Here is a 21,576-nt window from a genome sequence, read left to right on the forward strand (position 1 = left end):
CCTATATACCAGAACTTTGAAGACGATCTGAATCGTTTTTCTTTACAATATATAAAGTAAGCACTAGTGAAGATATCGGTGCAGAACTTTGCACAAATACTATGTTTATAGTGTGTCAGCCCCATTCTAAAAATCGCCGAAATCGGACTATAGGTTTTTAAGGCCCCATATATCGAACGCGAGGACCTCGGTGCTTCTAACCTAATATTATGGTTTCCAACTTTCAATGGACTTTATACAATATATATGACGAATATGTGGGTAATATAAATAAAGTTAAATAAATAAATTAACTTTTGTCCCAATTTTTTTTATGTATCTACCCTGCCAAATTTTGTTTCGTTTGTACGACATAAATGCTTTGAAAAAAGTGCTCATGGGTCCCTTTCAGCCTGAAGTTAAAAATACTAATCTAATACTAATTTTTAGTTATTGCGGCCCGATCGTGCGGTGTACTGGATTCGAAAACTGATTTTGTCTCTCCCCTGGCAATTCATAAAACTTATACCATTAATATAATTTATTTGCCTTTATTTACTAATACTGTGATAATTAAAGTGAAGTAAATAATTAAATCAAAAATTTATTCAAACACTTAAAACAATTAAATTTTTCATGAAAACGTCTCTCCCCTGTCGTATTTCCCCTGGCAAAATAACTGCCAGGGGAGAAAGTTAGAGACCAGGGGAGATACTACTCATCATGACACCCGAACCGAAAGTCGTGAGCTGCTTGAATCTTGATACTTTCTTGCCTGAACTTCTGCAATTGGCAAAAGCGAATACCGCAGATGATGGAACGATGAGCTATACGACGACACTGACATAGTTCAGCGAATAAAAAGACAGAGGCTAGGTCAGTAACCCCTCCATTCCTTTGGAAAAACCAGGTAAAACGTGACCTAGTTTCTATTGGTATTTCCAATTGGCGCAAGACAGAAAAAAGGAGAGAAGACTAGCGGAAAAATAGATTCGCCTATAATCGCATAAGCGGTGCATGCCAATTCTGCTTTTGAAAGGGCAGAAGATAAGGGCGCCTTTAAAAAGTCAGAATTGTTTTTGAAAGATCTTAAGATTTTAATATTTAATATTTGTTTCTTTTATTTAGGATAAATAGTGATTTTATTGATTTGTTATTTTAATTTTATGGTTTATTCATCTAGGAAAGAGAGTACCTTTAATTTGTAACACTATTTTAAATTAATTTTTCGCTTTTGGTAAAATAATTATCTACCATAAACTTTACGCTCTCCCCTGGCCGATGTATTTACCCTGGTCATCGAAGAAGTAATAAAAAATGTATTAAGTGACTTTCCCTTACATGAGAAGATAAATAAAAGGGACACAATTCATAATATAGAGGTTTCATGAAAAAAATCCAAAGTTTTTCTTTGGCCGTTTTCTCTATGCAATTGAAACCTCTTATCGTAGAATCACCCATAGTTCGGTTAATCGGTAAGGTATCTTATTAAAATTAAGTGAACATATAATCTTGGATATGATGTATCTTATATGGGCTCTATTGTGTTTTGTTAATTATCATTATGAAGTAGCTCTTCGATGCACTTCAGAGCTGTATATCTACTGTTAGTTTCATGCCAGCCACCTTTGCCTGAGAACTCTAGATGACTAGTTCTTGACAATATTTTCGACAATTTCTTAATTTCTGCCAGCTTTAGCTTTTCAGTAAATAAGCACTCTGCCTCCATCGGAGGAAGAAGACATCAAACGAAAGAAAAAGGAAAGAAAAGGAAAATGTTTGACAGAATTTTAACTTAAAAACTCACTTTTTTGGCTCAAAAAAAATAATTGTAATAAAAATAAAAAAAAAAATCCTTCGTTCTTTAATTAGTTATTAGTTGTGTGTTGTTAGCTGTTATTTCAAAGATGTGTGCAAAATTTGAACAAAAAGTGTCCAATACTTACATAATTAAGTTTTGAGATAAACACGTTTAAAGTTTTACATTCTAATAACTAGCGTGCCCTGATAGGCGGAACTTCCAAAGGGTATATCTCTTGGAATATTACTGGGATTGATTTGATATTTTTCGATAATATGTTAAATTAGTGTAATATATTTAATAACGCAGTAATTTTTTTAAATATAAATTCAGATATGAACGCTGTGTCGCATGTGAAATCAATGTGTCGTAGACGAGTATTGCGTCAATCGCTCATACTGTGTTGGACCATTATTATGCATAAGTAATGAATAACTTGTTAGTATACAATTTACTTTGATTTACTTTGCCAGAAGGGAATTACGCGATCAAATTGAAATGCTTATTTGTCTCCCCAGTCGATGATTTTAGAATCAATTATGATCTAGTTGGAAAGCAGTGAATCCCAGGAGTAATCTGTTACATTAGCACCGAGCAGAAATTTGTTTCGCTTTCTAAAGTTTACGAACTTCCAAATTAAAATCTCATTTCCAACGGATTATTCAACCACATAAACAGTCGTAATGTATAGAAATTTTTCGGTGCTCTGCATAATTATTAGTAATCATATTATAGATAAATATAATTAATAATTTTATTTCCTAGGCAAAATTCTGATAACTAGTTATTATTATTCAGATCTATCGTTCACATTTTTTCCATAGGAATGTTTTCTTTCTTCTCACCTATTCTCCATAATGAATATCTGAATTTTTGTGTATACATATGTACATCAATTCCAATAGGAAGATATGCCGCATAAGAACAAGAAGAAAAAGCAATGTAGTGGTGGATATACATTTATCTCTCCTTGGTTAATTGTCCGCAAATTTGAGGTTCATGGGAGAAGTGTAAACCATAATATTGTTATAAAAACTGATACTGAGCGAAATTTTGTACCGAATGAAGTCATGGGGCGGAATAAATTTACCGATGTGATAGAATTTTGAGATTTTAGTAATAAATTTAAATGAACTAGTGATCGTAACAAAATACCAGATTTAATTGATTTCGCTGTAACCAAAAATATAGATAGATCACTTGTGACAGTTGATACATGTACAGACTTATCTTCAGATCATTCACCTGTACTAATAAAGTTGTGTGAAGAACCCATATTCGTTGAGCCAAAGGTGGGTCTAACATCTCACAAAACGAACTGGTTAAAATACAAAAAATATGTGAGTAGCCACATTAATATTGATGTAAAAATAGATACAGAAAGAGATATTGATGAAGGTATAAGAGAATTTAATGATGTAATATCAAATACAGCTGTCATAGCAACACCAAACATAAGCAATAAACCGATTATCCGCAGAAAACTCACTAATAATGAAATAGAAAAGCTTGTAAATGAAAAAAGGCGAGCTAGACGTGAATGGCAGTTAAATCGCTCCCCTTCTACTCAGCTGCAACTAAAATATGCTGTACGAAAACTAAAAACAGCGCTTAAACGTGAGGAAGAATACCACACTCACAATTATATAAAGAAACTGTGTCCAAATTCAAACAAAGGAAATTCTCTTTGGAAAGCCCAAAAGTCAATGAAGCCTCCAGTCGACTCCAACTTGCCTATAAGAGGCTTGGGTGGAAACTGGGCAAGAAGTGACGAGGATAAGGCAAATTGTTTCGCAAATCACCTAGAAAAGGTATTTCAACCTAATTGCCCAAAGAACAGCTTTAAGCTGCCAATCATCTCCAATAGCGCTAACGAGTCGCTTGGGTCTATTCAAACGTCATCTTCTGAAATTATTAAAATCATAAAAGAGCTGAATCCTAAAAAGTCGGCAGGACACGATAAAATTACTCCAAAAATGCTAATTGAGTTACCAAATATTGCTTTAACAGTACTCTCCTTGCTCTTTAACGCTATTCTCAGTTTCGGGTACTATCCAAGTTCATGGAAAAAGTCGCAGATCATCATGATAGAGAAAACAGGTAAAGACTTGACACAGCCGTCTTCATACAGACCAATCAGTCTTCTACCCTGTCTTTCTAAAATATTTGAAAAAGTGTTACTATCAAAGATGTCTCCTTTCCTCCTTGAAAATAATGTAATACCAACGCACCAATTCGGTTTTCGTGCAAAACATGGCACTGTAGAACAAGTAAATAGAATTACTAACGAAATCAGAAGGGCGTTCGAGTATAGAGAGTACTGTTCTGCTATATTTCTAGATGTGGCTCAGGCGTTCGATAAAGTGTGGCATGACGGGCTTTTATATAAGATTAAAAAAAGCTTACCTCTCGAAATGCATAAAACCTTGGAGTCTTATTTAAAAAATAGAAAGTTTACTGTCAAAGTAGGAGACTTCATATCTGAAGAACGACCAATAAAAGCTGGTGTACCTCAGGGCAGTGTTTTAGGGCCAACTCTATACATAATATATACAGCAGACCTTCCAACAGCTAGTAATATTTTGACATCAACTTTTGCGGATGACACAGCTTTAGTGAGCCGAAACAAATGCCCAATTATAGCATGAAAAGTATTAGGAGCGCATTTGATTTTTGTCGAAGAATGGCTAGCAAACTGGCGTATAAATGTAAACGAACAGAAGTGCAAGCATGTTACATTTTCTCTAAGACCAAAAACGTGTCCGGCAGTTAAAATGAACAATATTTTAGTACCCCAAGCGACTGAAGTAACATATCTTGGTATTCACTTGGATAGAAGGCTCACGTGGAGAAAACACATATCGTGCAAAATAACCTGCATGAAGATAAGAGCAGCACATTTAAATTGGCTTTTAAATAAAAATTCAAAACTTAGCCTAGACAACAAAGTGCTATTATACAACGCGGTCATTAAGCCGATTTGGATGTACGGCATCCAAATGTGGGGTACGACCTGTGCAACCAATATCGATATAATTCAGAGATTCCAATCAAAAATGCTTAAAACAATCACGTGCTCACCATGGTATATGCGTAATGAAAATATCCATAAAGATCTTGGTATTCTCATGGTAAAGAAAGAAGTAGAGAACAGCAGAAATAAATATTTGTCCAAACTCCGCGATCACCCAAACCCATTGGCTAATGCTTTATTACATTCTTGTAATCAATCACGTCTAAAAAGAAGAGATATGCCAGCACACTGAGGAGCAACGTTTCACCAAAACAACTCAATCAATTGGTTGAGCTTGTCTAGTTTTAATTAGAATTAAGATTTTATAACTTATTGTTAGGCTCCAAAGAGCAGATTCAATAAATAAAGAATTATATGAAAAAAAAAAAAAAATTTATTTCATTTATGTACCTCACAATATAATCGATATGTAGTACACCAAGACGCCTTGTTGTAGAAAATTGAGCATACGATGTTGAAAGGCTATAGGTTAATGTTTGCACCTTACATACTAATTGTCCGACTTTACCAAATTCCCGACTACAAATACGCCCACGTTTCATATAATGATATTTTGACCTCCACTCCGATGGAAGGACCAGGTGGAGAAGGACCTGTCTTCACTGGGTATTACCAATTGGCGCCAAACTGCCAAAAGAGGAGATGCGTGGCGCGCTGTTGTGGACTCGGCTATAACCGCGTAAGCGGTGTCTACGCCAGTCAAGAAGAAGAAGATATATATAATAGTTGCTATTTTTGATATTTTATGACTAAAGTCTTAAAAATTTAAGTACTCAATATATACAGCACTGTGTTTTACCAAGATGGCGGCTATCGCACCACCGAGAATTCCCCAGGCAAAAGGTTTTCTACTGTATGTACTGTGGTTTGCAGGGTTCTACCAGTAAAAGGAATTTAAATTGTGCCCAGTAGGTCATGGGTACTGAAACTCCAACACATTAAAGAAAAATTTAATAACACCACTACATACACACATATGCAACAGGGCAAAATGTGCATAAACATTTACCTCAACTCTTCTCTCGTACAGCACCCTGAATGATAGAAAGAAACAACCAAAGTTCTCGTGTTTGAACATGTTTTGTTTTGAGCTATATCATGGCTGCTTGTGAATTATTATTTTGCGTGTTTTATTTAAATCAGTGCAACCTAATTAAAGTTTAAATTATTGAAGCACGCATTTTTAAATAAGTAAAATGTAAAATAAAAGTATTCTAAAGTCGAAATATGGAATTGAAGGGGGTGATACAGTAATACTTCATCGCACTGTCAATTCGAAGCACGCAATAGAAGCTTCGCCAACAATGGTCAACATCAATGGCGAAACCATTGAATACGTAAAGAATTGTTGAATATAATAATATTGTCTTGCCTTAAATTCCAATTAATTTTCCATACAGATATTTCAAACCTCATTAGGGATGCAAACATCGTGAAATCAAACATCGATGGTTCGATGTATCTATGTTTCTCCAAAACCCATAGAAATCAAAAATATCGGCCATTAAAACATCGATGTATTTTTGAACTTTTTTAACTTATTTTAAATTTAGTGTGAAAAGCTAAGGGATACAGAAGCAGAAGCATAAATAAATGAAATGTAGTACGTCTTAAGTTGATACATTTTATTTCACTTAGCATTATATGTCTGTTAAAGTTTTTTCTCAATAAATAACATAATTTCAAAACAACGACATGGAAAGTTTTTTCATTTTCATTTCTTTTCGATTTTACTTCTGCGTGATAGTTGCCCTGGGTTTAGAAAACTGTCGTTTACTCGGCACTGAAGTGGCCACAATGTGTAAATATTAATAAGCCTATTTATACAACTCCGGAAACACAGTATTCATGTCAACCCAAATTCTATTGGCTTCTGATTGGTTGAAGTAACAGCCGAGATATATTTTCTCTTCAAGCTGCCGTCCCTGTAATTGTAGATAAATTTGACAGCTTACATTTCACCTTTTGGTGGACCAAATGTTTATTCTGGTTCCAAATATCAAACGGATATTCTGTTTCACACTCATCCGAAGATTCCGTTGTATCAGCGCGAATCTTTGATTTTTTATGAAACAAAAAAAGTATTTATTTTAGCCATAGCATCTTTAAAATGCAGTAATTTGAATCTCTTATCTAGCTCAGTAGCCTACGCCAGAATTAAATTGTATGACTAATCATAAAAGTAACCGCAGTATTGTCCAAGCGCATATTCCCTTAACGAATTCAAATGTAATTAAAGCGTATCCAAATAGAGGGTTTCGGGTTAATACCCGAAAAAGTGTGAAGTAAAATTTTAATATAAAACATCGACATAAAACATCGCTGAAAGTGACATCGATGCATCGATGTTTTTAGATTCGAAACATCGACGCTTTTTCAAAAACATCGATACACCGTTTGCATCCCTAAACCTCATACGGCTACAGGACTGTATCACACGAGGCAGTTGGGGTTATAGCGGGCTTTATGCCTCCCGACATTCTGGCAATGGAATTAAAGATAATCTATGATAAAACCAAAACTATGTGTAGACGCCTGACGACCGAAGAGAGGATGGAGGAAAGAGCCTCCATAAGTGGCAGAAACGCTGGGATGAGACAACGAAAGGTAGGCGGACACATACGCTTATTAGAAACGTCAAGAAGTGGATAGAGAGGAAGCATGGTGAAACGCACAGGACATGGCTGTTTTAGGGAATATTTACAAAAATATGGACATATGCATCAGACTGTCCATACTGTGGAAATGGAAACGTACTACATATATTCTTTGAATGAAATTGAGAGATCTCAACTAGAAGAACTCCAAAAAGTGCGCCTGACTCCAAGAAATATCGTACCGCATATGCTACAATCGCAACTCGTATGGAACCGAGTGAGCGAGTGGACAGCTAAATAAGAGAGCATCTATGTAATAGAGTTAAGAAGGAATGAGTGGCAACGCAACAAAGAGAGACGGATGGAGAGCGAAGAATAGTATAGCCAACTGGATAAAGCTTACCCTTGCGATGAAATGCCTAGCGGTGGTACCGCAAGGGAACAAACGAAAGCGATAGGAGACGGAGTTGAGGGTTTAGTACGTAGGCGTCCTGCTTCGCAAGTCCTGCAAAGCTGAAACCGCTGGGCATGATCCCGAATGAGGTGCATCATTAGCGAATAGGATGAATCGTGCATGCCGTTTCCGATATAACGGTATCTTTTGAAGATTCCCTCTCCGAAAACAAAAAAAAAAATTCAAACGCTGCTACATCGAACACAAATCAAAGAATTGGAACGACATGGTTTGGTTGCTTTTGTAACCGTTTATATCATCACGACGTGTGTCAACTGGGTTTTGCCAATGAGCTAGAGGGCAAAGCAGTTGCAGTATTTTTGGACTTACCGGCACCTCAGTTGGCCGTGCAGCTAAAACACAGAAATTAAAGGGTAAATTTAAGTGAATGTTTGTGATCATAGAAATTTAAAAACTTCTTGTATGTTCAATTAGGAGGATTTTTTTGATTCATTTTCACCTTGTATTGAGGAATCATGACGTTGTTGTATCGCTTTACAGAGACATGGTGTGCTTGTGTTGACCAAAAGGTTTAATTGAACGTAAAAAAAGTAACATTAAACCTAAAATCTGGTGTGTAAATGATTTGCAGCGTTTGCATCCATAGTTCTGGATTTGCTTGCAGCACATATTCCATCGCTTCGAAAGTTCTACGCGTACCTTTAATGCGCCGTATGAGATTTGAAATATCTGTATGGAAAATTAATTAGAATTTAAGGCAAGATAATATTATTATAATATATTCAACAATTATTTACGTATTCAATAGTTTCGCCCTTGATGTTGACCATAGTTGGCGTAGCTTCTATTTTGTGCTTCGAATTGACAGTGCGATGAAGTATTACTGTATCACCCCCTTCAATTCCATATTTCGGCTTTAGAATACTTTTATTTTACGTTTTTTATTAGGCTGCAGATCACTGATTTAAATAAAACACGCAAAATAATTCTTCCCAAGCAACCATGATATAGCTCAAAACAAAACTTGTTCAAACACACGAGAACTTTGGTTGTTTCTTTCTATCATTCAGGGTGCTGTACGAGAGAAGAGTTGAGGTAAATGTTTATGCACATTTTGCCCTTTGTTGCATATGTGTGTATGTAGTGGTGATATTAAAATTTCTTTAAATGTGTTGGAGTTTCGGTACCCATGACTTGCTGGGGTGGTATGAAGTACCATACCATGGTTGCCATGTTTAACGACATTGTTTTTATCTTTAAAATAAGTTGTTTCCCTGCAAGACGAGTAGTGTTATACGCTATACAGACGGCAGAGTTAACTCGGATTAACTGCGCTTTTAATCAGTTCCAATTTTGTGGGTGACAGACATCAGCAAAGCCAGTTATAAACTCCCATAACAGCTGATTGGCAATAATATTTCCATTTTGGTGAAATAAAATTTGGATAGAAAGGAAATATTGCGGTTGTTAGCCGCACAACTAGTACAAAATCACTAATTAATAAAAAAATATACATAAATACGTTATTATTAAAACTTCCATTTTAGAAAAAATTAGCATACGTATGTTTTTGTTTACATTTAATTCAAAAACAGCTGTCAGTATTGCATATTTTCATTCACAATAGATAAAAAGCGGCCATGTTTAACAATGTTGCCAACGAAAATGCCACGAACTCCCACTAACTCTCTAAAATTTTGAGGATTAAATGGGAGTTAGCAAACGGAGTTAACTGATATAACTCTCAAATTAACCCCGATTAAAGCAGTTAACCCAAATTAACGACGCCGTCTGTCATGGGTATTACTAATCTAATGGAGTATTGGTTATCAGTAAAAAAAAGCTTGTATTATTTTATTGGTCTCTCTTGTTCTAGCAGCAGGAAAAAAGTAACCATTTCTCCTTTTTTACGGCATGTCGGTATGATTATTTTGCTCGCTCTCTCTCATTGATTTTGGTGCAAATCATGCATATGTCTCACTGCTCTAATTTTTCATTGTTTTGGTAAAGCATATGTCACTCTGTGGTTAGCAGAGCCCTCTGTAGTAGTTTTTTATTTAATCAGCCATCTATCAGTGGAGATTGTTCGATTTATCATTTTCAGGGTCAGCCCTTAGTCACAGGAAGTAAATGTATTGGCCATTTGTTGGGTCACCGTTTTGTTACTGAAATTTGGTTCATTAGTCTCCATGGTTTCATTCTATAGGTCACCTTTTTCGTTTAAAAATGAAAAATTTAAATTGTTTTATTTTAATTTATTTAATTGTATGAGATATTTACATTTATAAATTAGTATGGCATTTTACATTTTTAATAATTATTATAGATTCATTTTTAAATATTAGCATACAAAGTAAACTTTCATTTTTACAAACGTTTTTGCGGCTATGATTTATACATTGACAAAATTTATGTACATATTTTACATTAGAGCTCTTGGTATTTGACTAATCGACTAACCGAATTAACCGAATAGGGCATTATTCGAATAATAATATTCGGTTTGCACTATTCGGATAGTCGTCAGACATCGACTATTCGATTAAACGCTCATTTCCGACTATCCGGTTAACCGTTCGTTGTCGACTATTGGAATAGTGTAAGTTCATTCAATTTCCATTTTTATTGAAAAAAGTGAAACACAGAAAAAATGCGCACAACTGACCTTTTCACAAGTAAAAACAAACAAAAATCAAAGGCTGCTTGGATTTCAAACAATTTTCATTTATTCGAATAGTGACAGTATAACTATTCGAATAACCGCAGTAGAACGACTATTCGAATAGTCGTAATATTGCGACTAATCGAATAGTACTAACCGGTTAATATTCGTACAAACGGTTACAAACCGGATATTCGAATAATCGGTTTTCAGGTTAATCGAATAATTTTAAGAGCCCTATTTTACATATAAAGTTAGTATTAATTATTAAATTTTTATAATTTACAATTTCTCAAAAGTTTTAAGTATTGTTTTTTTTTGTGTTGTTATACAATAGAAATTAAATTTCACTACTATTACGATTGTTATTGGTCTACAACTTTACTTCCGCCGTTTGTTTTTTTGTAAATTTAAGCGTTTTTTCACTTAGGACAGCCTCACCGTACGTATCCGAAAGCATTCGATGAGACTCAGCCGCACTTTTGGAACTAAAAAAGAAAAGCAAAATTCCCCGCAAATGTCGAGAATTCGGCTCAAAAAGGGAATTTTTCAGTTGAGAATAAGTTTGGGATGCTAACAGATCTCCACAAAATTTTGTTGGGTTAATGTTGACACAAATGTCCAAGATCGATATAATACGATTTAATCGACCAGTTGCGTTGTGCGATTTTGATTTTTATTGTGAATTTGAATATGTATTATTTGTTGTTTCTGCTACACTTGCTACATCATTTGGCGATTATCCACCAATATTAAAAGCATGGGAAGAATTAATACCAACTCTGTTAAATAATAAGACTATCAAAATTATTGTTTTGTTTTAGTTTTGCAATTAAATTCGTTCCAATAATATCTGTTGTTGTAGCATATTTTCTGTTGTATTTCTAGGTGCATGATTTTTGTTACTTCCTGACACAAAGGACTACGAGTGCTTCGTCCATCATACGTCGAATTCTAATTCGAATTTGTATTGTACGATTGATGAGCAATTGCCGTTGTATGTCTTGAAGAACTGCTGGTTGGATTCCCCGCACCCATACCAAGTATAGCTACCTTCCTATATGAGAGTATATGGGTGGTATCCAGCTTAAGCTTTAGTTTTTTTTTCCGAAGTTTGCAAATATCTGAAAATGATAATGAAAAGATACAAGTACATATATTCTAACAAAATATTTTATGTTTAGTATATACATATGTAAGTTTTGATATTATCAACTCACCCATCTGCTTAAAGTGGCATAATCCTCTTTTTAGTTTTGCATGTACGCACCAGATGTGCGTTGCAGCTCGCTTTCCCTTCCAAGGCCATTTTCTGCAGTTACATTCCTTTAAAATACGCTGCAGCACCCAGTCAAACATAGTACCGCTCTGTAAAGAGAAAATTTACTATAAATATAAAATAATAACGGTTCATTGTAGTACGTGCATCTCTCTCTTATACATACAAAAATTAGGGTTAATGAATGTTGCCACTCTAACTACCGAGATTGCCATTAAACTACAAAAAGTTACTATTGTGTATGTGTTGGTAAAAGCTGAAAAACTTTGCATGTATAGTGGTGTATGAGTTAGCTCCGTCTTGTAGGGTTGTAAACATCAAGGTACTACTGAACTACTAATTTCATTTCATATAGTAATGATCTTTCGATTATCAACCAAAATTAAGAATAATGGAAGTAGTATATAGGAATTTTAACTTCATACATATTACTCATACGGCTTTTGACGGATGAAAATCTACGATTTTACTGTGATCATGTGTGTAGCGTCTTCTCCATTATTTACTTCCTAGAAGTACGTACATATGTATATATGTAGATTTATCGTTATTTATTTATATGACCTCTCGTTTTGAAGTTCTAATGCGGGCGAAATCATTGCCACTTCGCAATTATCAACAGACGAATCAAAACAAATGAGAATAATTAAAATGCCCGATGCTATGATGTTTTGTATGTAAATGTGTTGTTGTACGTAATTTTGTTGTCGCAATTGCGTAACAGATAGCTCCTACATACTAAATATTCATTGTATTAATTGAATGAGAATATTTGAGTTAATGTTAATTGCGCGTGTGCGTCTTCGTTACGCTTGTTGGAATATTCTTTCACGATAAAATTGAACACTCGTAGCATGCGCAGTAAATACCCGTATACTCTATATATGTGTGTGTATGTACAATTGTACAAACCATTTTTATAAACATTCAAAGTGAATATACGCGTACGAAATTGTTCAATTCATTAGCACACACACGCTAAATTCTTGCGACGTGTCTCACTTGCTTAATTACATATGTATTTGTCATCAACAAAAAGTGCTTAATTTTTTCGAAACACATTTCAAAATATCCGCATGTTTTCGCACTGAGCTCGTAGGAGGGTATTAACAACTAATCGCTTTTGAATGTGGAGGGTTTGTTCATTATCACAGAAGTTAAATCAACATACGAGTGTCATTATTCGTTTCAAATTGCTAGCTAGAATTGTTGCCAAAATTTGTATCTTTAGCGCTGTAAGAAATATACGAATTTAACTCCTGCGGGGATTTCGTACATCAGTTTCATTTCAAGTTCGATTCCGAATTATTGCGAAGTGGTCAAAGTTAAGAGGTTACTACTATAGATGGATGAAATCGGACGGTTATCACGCCAACAAAGCTGCATTATTCGAAAATACATAAATGCTCGAACTCAGTAACCAAGCTATAAAGCTCAGCATTTATGCAGGGTTTCAAAATAGAATGAGTCATGTTAGTTAGCTTGAAACGTTTCTAGAGATGCAAACATCGTGAAATGAAACATCGATGGTGCGTCCTATGTTGATACGTTTTATTTAGACTTATCTTTTAACTCTCTGTTAAAACTCAATTTTAAATTTTCTTCTGCGTAAAAGGTGCTCTGGGTTTAGAAAACAGTTGTTCACTCGGGTCTGAAGTGAGCAGAATACATCAGTTAAATAATTATATATGCATAAACTTTTTGCAAAAAAAAATTAAAGATTACAAAATATTTCTGAGTATGCAGGTTTGTTATTATTAATTTATACGATATAAAAAACAAAAAATTAACAAATTTCAAAATATTTTTTAAATTATAAAACAGAATTGAAGTTTAGACTAATAGTAAATATTTATATGTGCATTTTACTATTTTTACCAGTAAAGCCTATACACAGTGATGGATTACCGCCAAGACCGGGCCTCGCGGGCGGAACAATATGGGGTGCGGCAAATTTTTCAGAATGTTAAAATATTAAATCTGATAAAATGTGACGACAATACATTTTAAGGATTTATTCTGATTTTTATACCCTGAACAGACAGGGTATATTAAGTTTGTCACGATGTTTGTAACACCCAGAAGGAAGCATCGGAGACCCTATAAAGTATATATATAAATGATCAGTATGTTGAGCTGAGTCGATTTAGCCATGTCCGTCTGTCTGTCCGTCTGTATATATACGAACTAGTCCTTCAGTTTTTAAGATATCGTTTTGAAATTTTGCAGATGTTATTTTCTCTTCAAGAAGCTGCTCATTTGTCGGAACTGACGATATCGGACCACTATATCATATAGCTGCTATACAAACTGAACGATCGGAATCAATGGCTTGTATGGAAAACTTCCGCATTTTACTACATATCTTCACGAAAGTTGGTTTGAGTTATTGTTCATAGAAATAATATAATCTCCGAAGAAATTGTTCAGATCGGTTAACTATATAACCTTAATGTTTCTAGCAACCCGGCTAAAAAGTATTAGTAAAATGTTTTCTTCTTTTTACTTACTTTTTCTTACGTCTTTAGATTTGCTTAAACACATAGTTACTAAAAGAAATGTACCTGTGAAGGGTATATTAGCTTCGGTGCAGCCGAAGTTAACGTTTTTTCTTGTTTTTATATAAATTTGCAAATAAATTTCTATGAAATAGAATGTAATTAATTTTCTGATTGACTTTTTTATAAAAAATGTTTTATAACAGAAATAATTGAATATTGATAAGCTTTTTCAGACGAATTTTCAAAGCTCTGTTGACTTGTTGTATCTTTAGTAAAGTTAATCTTACAAGTGAGCCGCTTCTAAAATTGCACAATGTTTTCTTATTTTATTTTCAATGATTCCGGTGTTTCATATATGAATTGATATAAGTATTCATTTAAAATTCATATTTTTTTGTATATAAAAATATTTTTATTCTTAAAAATCTCTTGAGGATAATGGTTTAAATATAATGCAAGCAACATGTCAGGTTTATATTCAGGAGTGCAAGCACGAATCAAAACAACTAATCAATTAGCTGAATATGTTCCTTGTGCTGGCCACTCTTTAAATTTAGTGGGAACTTGTGCAGCTGAATCTGTTACCGAAGCAGTTGACTTTTTTTCCTCCTCTGAATAGTTAACAAACATCCGTTTGAAGGCGAGCTAAAGTGAGAAGGCGAACCCGCTCCTGCGGTTGTGCGTAGGGTTTGGGACCCACCACATAAAAACGAAGTACGCATGAATAATCGAATGCCTCGGATGAGACACCCCCCTTTTGATGACGACCCCTGCAAATGTTTTAAGGATAATGATTTAAGGGCATGCACCTGGAATGTCCGGACCCTTAATTGGGAAGGTGCCTCTGCCCAGCTGGTTGAAGTCCTCATACGACTAAAGGCTGACATCAGCGCCATCCAAGAAGTGCGATGGACGGGACAAGGACGGAAGAAGGTGGGTTCTTGTGACATCTACTACAGCGGCCATATAAAGGAGCGCAAATTTGGTGTTGGATTTGTGGTGGGAGAGAGACTCGGTCGCCGAGTCCTGGCATTCACCCCGGTGGATGAACGTCTAGCCACATTCCGCATCAAAGCGAGGTTCTTCAATATATCGCTTATTTGCGCCCACGCCCCTAATGGAAGAGAAGGACGATGTGACCAAAGATGCTTTCTATGAGCGCCTAGAACGTACCTATGAGCGCTGCCCAGCCACGATGTCAAAATCGTGCTTGGCGATTTTAACGCCAGGGTGGGTAAAGAAGGTGTCTTTGCACAACAGTCGGAAAATTCAGCCTCCATGACGAAACATCGCCAAACGGCCTGAGGCTGATCGACTTCGCTGGGGCCCGAAATATGGTCGTCTGTAGTACCAGATTCCAGCATAAGGAAATACACCAAGCTACTTGGCTGTCTCTTGATCGAAACACGCGTAACCAAATCGATCACGTTGTGATAGACAGAAGACATGTCTCCAGTGTTTTAGATGTGAGTACGCTCCGAGGACCAAATATAGACTCGGACCACTATCTGGTTGCAGCGAAGATACGCACCCGCCTCTGTGCAGCAAAGAACGCCCGTCAACAAACACAAGGAAGGTTCGATGTCGAAAAGCTGCAAACGCAACAGACAGCCACGAAATATTCTACTCGACTTGCACTCCTTCTCTCTGAGAGCACTCATCAGCATCTCGGTATAAGGGAACTGTGGAACGGCATCTCAAACTCACTGCGTACCGCTGCAGCCGGAACAATTGGATTTCGGCGACGACAAAAAACAAGCTGGTACGTTGAGGAATGCCGTCTCGCAGCGGAGAGAAAACAGACTGCCTACCTCGCAACGTTGCAAACAACCACAACACGTGCGGGATGGGATAGATACCGAGAGCTGAAGAGGGAAGCGAGATGCATCTGAAGACAAAAAAAGAAAGAGGCCGAAATGCGTGAGTACGAAGAGCTTAAGAAGCTGGCAGACAGAGGGAATGCTCGAAAATTTTATGAAAAAATGAAGCGACTTAACGAAGGTTTCAAGACCGGAGCATCCTCATGTAGAGACCAAGGTGGTAATCTGGTAACCGATGTCCAGGGCATACTGGGATTATGGAGGGAACACTTCTCCGACCTGCTGAATGGCAGTGAGAGTACAACACCAGGAGATGGCGAACCCGATCCCCCAATCGATGACGATGGAACAGATGTTCCATTATCCGACCATGAAGAAATTCGAATAGCAATTACCCGCCTGAAGAACAACAAAGCGGCAGGGGCCGATAGATTACCGACAGAACTATTCAAATACGGCGGCGAAGAACTGATAAGGTGCATGCATCAGCTTCTTTGCAAAATATGGTCGGAAGAAAGCATGCCCGACGATTGGAATCTCAGTGTGCTCTGCCCAATCCATAAAAAGGGAGATTCCACAAACTGTGCCAATTACCGTGGGATAAGCCTCCTAAATATCGCCTATAAGGTTCTATCGAGCGTACTGTGTGAAAGACTTAAGCCCACCGTCAACAAACTGGTTGGACCTTATCAGTGTGGCTTTAGACCTGGAAAATCAACAACCGACCAGATATTCACCATGCGCCAAATCTTGGAAAAGACCCGTGAAAATAGGATCGACACACACCACCTTTTTGTCGATTTTAAAGCTGCTTACGACAGCACGAAAAGGAGCTGCCTTTATGCCGCGATGTCTGAATTTGGTATCCCCGCAAAACTAATACGGCTGTGTAAGTTGACGTTGAGCAACACCAAAAGCTCCGTCATGATTGGGAGGACCTCTCCGAGCCGTTCGATACCGAACGAGGTTTCAGACAAGGTGACTCACTATCGTGCGACTTATTTAACTTGATGTTGGAAAAAAAATACGAGCTGCAGAGATAAATAGAGAAGGTACAATCTTCTACAAGATTGTACAGCTTCTGGCGTACGCCGATGATATTGATATCATAGGAAGCAACAACCGCGCCGTTTGTTCTGCTTTTTCCCGCATGGATAAGGAGGCGAAGCGAATGGGTCTGGAGGTGACTGAGGACAAGACGAAATATCTCCTATCATCAAGCAAACAGTCAGCGCACTCGCGTCTTGGCTCCCACGTCACTGTTGACAGTCATAACTTCGAAGTCGTAGATAATTTCGTATACCTGGGAACCAGTATCAACAACACCAACAATGTCAGCCTCGAAATCCAGCGCACAATCACTCTTGCCAACAGGTGCTACTTTGGACTGAGTAGGCAATTGAACAGTAAAGTCCTCTCTCGACGAACCAAAATCAAACTCTACAAGTCGCTTATCATTCCCGTCCTGCTTTATAGTGCAGAAACTTGGACGATGTCGATGAGACGACACTAGGAGTTTTCGAGAGGAAAATTTTGCGCAAGATTTATGGTCCTCAGAACATTGGCAACGGCGAATACCGCAGACGATGGAACGATGAGCTGAGTTATACGACGACATTGACATAGTTCAGCGAATAAAAAGACAGCGGCTACGCTGGCTAGGTCATGTTGTCCGAATGGACGAAAACACTCCAGCCCTGAAAGTGTTCGATGCAGTACCCGCCGGAGGAAGCCGAGGAAGGGGCAGGCCTCCACTCCGTTGGAGGGACCAGGTGGAGAGCGACCTGGTTACACTTGGAATCTCCAACTGGCGCCGAACTGCGAAGTAAAGAGAAGAGTGGCGCGATCTCATCGATTCGGCTATAACCGGCTAAACGGTTGAACGCCAATAACATACACACATTGCAACAGAGTTAAAAAATTTATGAAATGAAAATTTAGTAAAAATTGCCAAGTATTTTAGTTTACGTCTTTACAACTGCGGCATACTGCGGTACTGAAAACATAGAGATTGTTTTCTTTTACGTGCACTTTACAGAAAATGTATTGGTTCGTGACATCATGAACAAAAGAATGGAAGGCTTTGTTTACAATTACTATGCAGTTTTGGCAGTTCGTTTTTGTTTCGTTTATGACGATGTCGCATTTTCTTTTCTGTTATTCTTGATTACATCACTGTTTTGTTAATATTGAATTCAAATTCTGTTAGACTATTCTTGCACGGGACATATGGAAATAATAGCTGTCATCGATTGGCTAACTCCTATAGACAAGCCAATCGGGCAAACTTTCCAAATTTTCATACGAACTAACAGCACTGAAATCGAATTGACTATACTTGGTCGCGCTGAACTCTTCTACCACCGTCAATGTCTTACATCTTCTGCAACATATTTAATTATACTCTCGAAATAAATGTTGCTAAAGAGAGTATTATAGTTTGGTTCACATAACGGTTGTTTGTAACACCCAAAACTAAACGAGTTAGATATAGGGTTATATATACCAAAGTGATCAGGGTGAAGAGTGGAGTTCAAATCCGAATGTCTGTCTGTCCGTCCGTCCGTCTGTGCAAGCTGTAACTTGAGTAAAAATTAAGATATCGTGATGAAACTTGCCACACTTATTTCTTGGCACCATAGAAAGGTTGCTTTCGAAAATGAGCAAAATCGGACCACTGCCACGCCCACAAAATGGCGAAAACCGAAAACACATAAAGTGCCATAACTAAGCCATAAATAAAGCTATGGAAATAAAATTTGGTATGAAGGATCGCACTATGAAGGGGCATATTTGGATGTTGGAAGTGGGCGTGGCCCCGCCCCCTAATAAGTTTTTTGTACATATCTCGCAAACCAATAGAGCTATATAAACCAAACTTTCTGCAGTCGTTTTCTTTAGCCACTTCCTAATGCAGTCCAAAAATTAAAGAAATCGGATCATAACCACGCCCACCTTCCTTACAAAAGTTAGGTTGAAAATTACTAAAAGTGGGTTAACTCATTAACGAAAAACGTCAGGAACATTAAATTTCACATACAAAATGGCAGATGAAAGCTGCACTCTGATTTTTTTACAAAATGGAAAATGGGCGTGGCGTCGCCCACTTATGGCTCAAAAACCATATCTCAGGAACTACTCGACCGATTTCAATGAAATTCGGTATATAATATGGACAAGTGTGGAAAATGGGGGTTTAATACTCAAAGTGGTTTAATATAGTAAGGATATACTCTACCAATTCCAACGAAATTCGGTTCATAATATTTTTTTGGCATCCCAATACCACAGTTTGAAAATGAGCGAAATCGGTTTACAACTTTACACCACAATTTTGAAGTACATCTGATACATACATACATACATATACTGTATTTTGAGTGTGGCATCGCCGAAATCGGACTATAACCTTTCAAGGCCCCAGATATAGAACATGAGGACTTCAGTGCTTATATTAATTCAGAAAATCTCTCAGAAGCAAACTTAGCCCTTTTTTACTTGTTATTATTTTTATACTCTCGCAACAAAAGTTGCTAAGAGAGTATTATAGTTTTGTTCACATAACGGTTCTTTGTAAGTCATAAAACTAAACGAGTTAAATATAGGGTTATATACATATATCAAAATGATCAGCGACGAGACGAGTCAAAATCCGAATGTCTGTCCGTCCGTCCGTCCGTCTGTGCAACGGATAACTTGAGTAAAAGATATCTTGACGAAATTTGGCTTGGTTGTTTTCGAAAATAGGCAAAATCGGACCACTGCCACGCCCACAAAATGGAGAAACTCGAAAACACATAAAGTGTCATAGCAAGGGGTATATTTGGATATTTTTTTTTGGGTAAGTGGGAGCGGCCCTGCCCCCAAATCGGTTATTTGTATATATCTCGCAAACCAATAAAGCTATATAAACCAAACTTTCTGTCGTTTCTTTTAGTCACTTAATACAGTCTAAAAATGACAGATATCGGATAATAACCACGCCCACCTCCCATACAAATATTAGGTTGAAAATTACTAAAAGTGCGTTAACTCACTAACGAAAAACGAAGAAACACTAAATTTTACAGAAGAAACAGCAGAAGGAAGCTGCACTCAGATTATTTACAAAATGGAAAATGGGCGTGGCATCGCCCACTTATGGGTCAAAAACCATATCTCAGGAACTACTAACTACTCGACAGATTTCAATGAAATTCGGTATATAATATTTTCTTGACACCCTGATGTGGAAAATTGATGAAATCGGTTCACAACCACGACACTTTATAAGATATACATAAGGAACCAATGAAGATAGCGAAATAAAACTTTACACAAATATTGTATATCGGACTATAACTTTTCAATGCCCCGGATATCGAATATGACCATACACACCATGAAAATAGTTGAAATCGAATAACAACCACGCCCACTTCCCATATAATTTTATGTTGAAAATTACTAAAAGAGAGTTAACTCACTAACGAGAAACGTAAGAAACACTAAATTTTACATAAGAAATGTCAGAGAGAAGCTGCACTCAGATTTTTTAACAAAATGGAAAATGGGCGTGGCGTCGCCCACTTATGGGTCAAAAGCCATATCTACTCGACCGATTTCAATGAAATTCCGTACATAATATTTTCTTGACATCCTGATCACATGTATGAAAATGGGCGAAATCGGTTCACAACCACGTCTACTTTCCATATAACTCCATCACCACGTCTGATTTCGTATTCCTTCTGATTCCATCACTTTATAATATATACATTAGGAACCAATGAAAATAGCAAAATAACACTTTACACAAATACTGTGTTTGAGTTGTGGTATCACATGTGGAAATATTTTCCAAATCGGACTGTAACTTTTCAAGACCCCGGATATCGAACATGAAGAACTCAGTGCCTAAGTGCCTAATATCTCTCAGAAATTTGAATTTAATTCAGAGGGAATCTTTTTCTTATGATAGTGTATTTATGCACAAAAATTGTTAAAATCGGATCATAACTTTCCCAAGCTCCCTTATACCTTATATTCGGATTAAAAATTAAGTGAGCGTATAGTTTTGGATATAGTGTACATTGATGGTGAAAATGTTTGAAATCGGTTCAGGAATAACCTCAGCTCTCATATGCTATACAGAGGTAGTCAAAATTATTTACACATCGGAAGTTTTTTTTTTAAGTTTCACACAAAAAGCTTTCGCTTGTTGTTGTTGTTGTCGCAGGGTAACAAAATGCTATGTTGTTATAAACCTTGATCTATTCCTGAGCGAATGAAGTCACTTTGGCTAGAATTGCTAGAACTATGGCGGAGAAATACGCAAATGAACTGAAGACTCGTAGTAGTCAAAAGTATTTACACACGGCGATTTATCCTTTATCCTTGGATTTGTTTTATCCAAGAGTAGTAATTGGATTCTATTGTATTCATAACAACCTAACTAATTTTTGCCAAACCGACTTCATTCGCTCGGGAATAGATCAAGGTTTACAAC

The 21,576-nt window shown here is 36.7% G+C and overlaps 1 protein-coding gene across 1 annotated transcript; it reads right to left on the minus strand.

Annotated features, from left to right (window-relative positions):
* Positions 1–10,212: 10,212 nt before the first annotated feature.
* On the minus strand, positions 10,213–11,851 carry LOC114804658 (uncharacterized). The gene is made up of 2 exons (XM_054234304.1): positions 11,709–11,851; positions 10,213–11,612 (listed from the first exon to the last, which is right to left on the minus strand). Exons 1-2 carry the CDS (start codon positions 11,845–11,847, stop codon positions 11,443–11,445), a joined length of 309 nt encoding a protein of 102 aa, XP_054090279.1. The 5' UTR covers positions 11,848–11,851; the 3' UTR covers positions 10,213–11,442.
* Positions 11,852–21,576: the final 9,725 nt, after the last annotated feature.

This window comes from Zeugodacus cucurbitae, chromosome 6 (genome assembly GCF_028554725.1).
Source record: "Zeugodacus cucurbitae isolate PBARC_wt_2022May chromosome 6, idZeuCucr1.2, whole genome shotgun sequence".
NCBI lineage: Eukaryota > Metazoa > Arthropoda > Insecta > Diptera > Tephritidae > Zeugodacus > Zeugodacus cucurbitae.

What these genes read in the sequence shown, in the direction of transcription:
- LOC114804658 (XM_054234304.1), bottom strand. Translation starts at nt 11,847, where the DNA reads ATGTTTGACTGGGTGCTGCAGCGTATTTTAAAGGAATGTAACTGCAGA. An exon ending in ATGCCACTTTAAGCAGATGG is followed by an intron (nt 11,613 to 11,708) that starts GTGAGTTGATAA and finishes TATCATTTTCAG; the next exon opens with ATATTTGCAAACTTCGGAAA.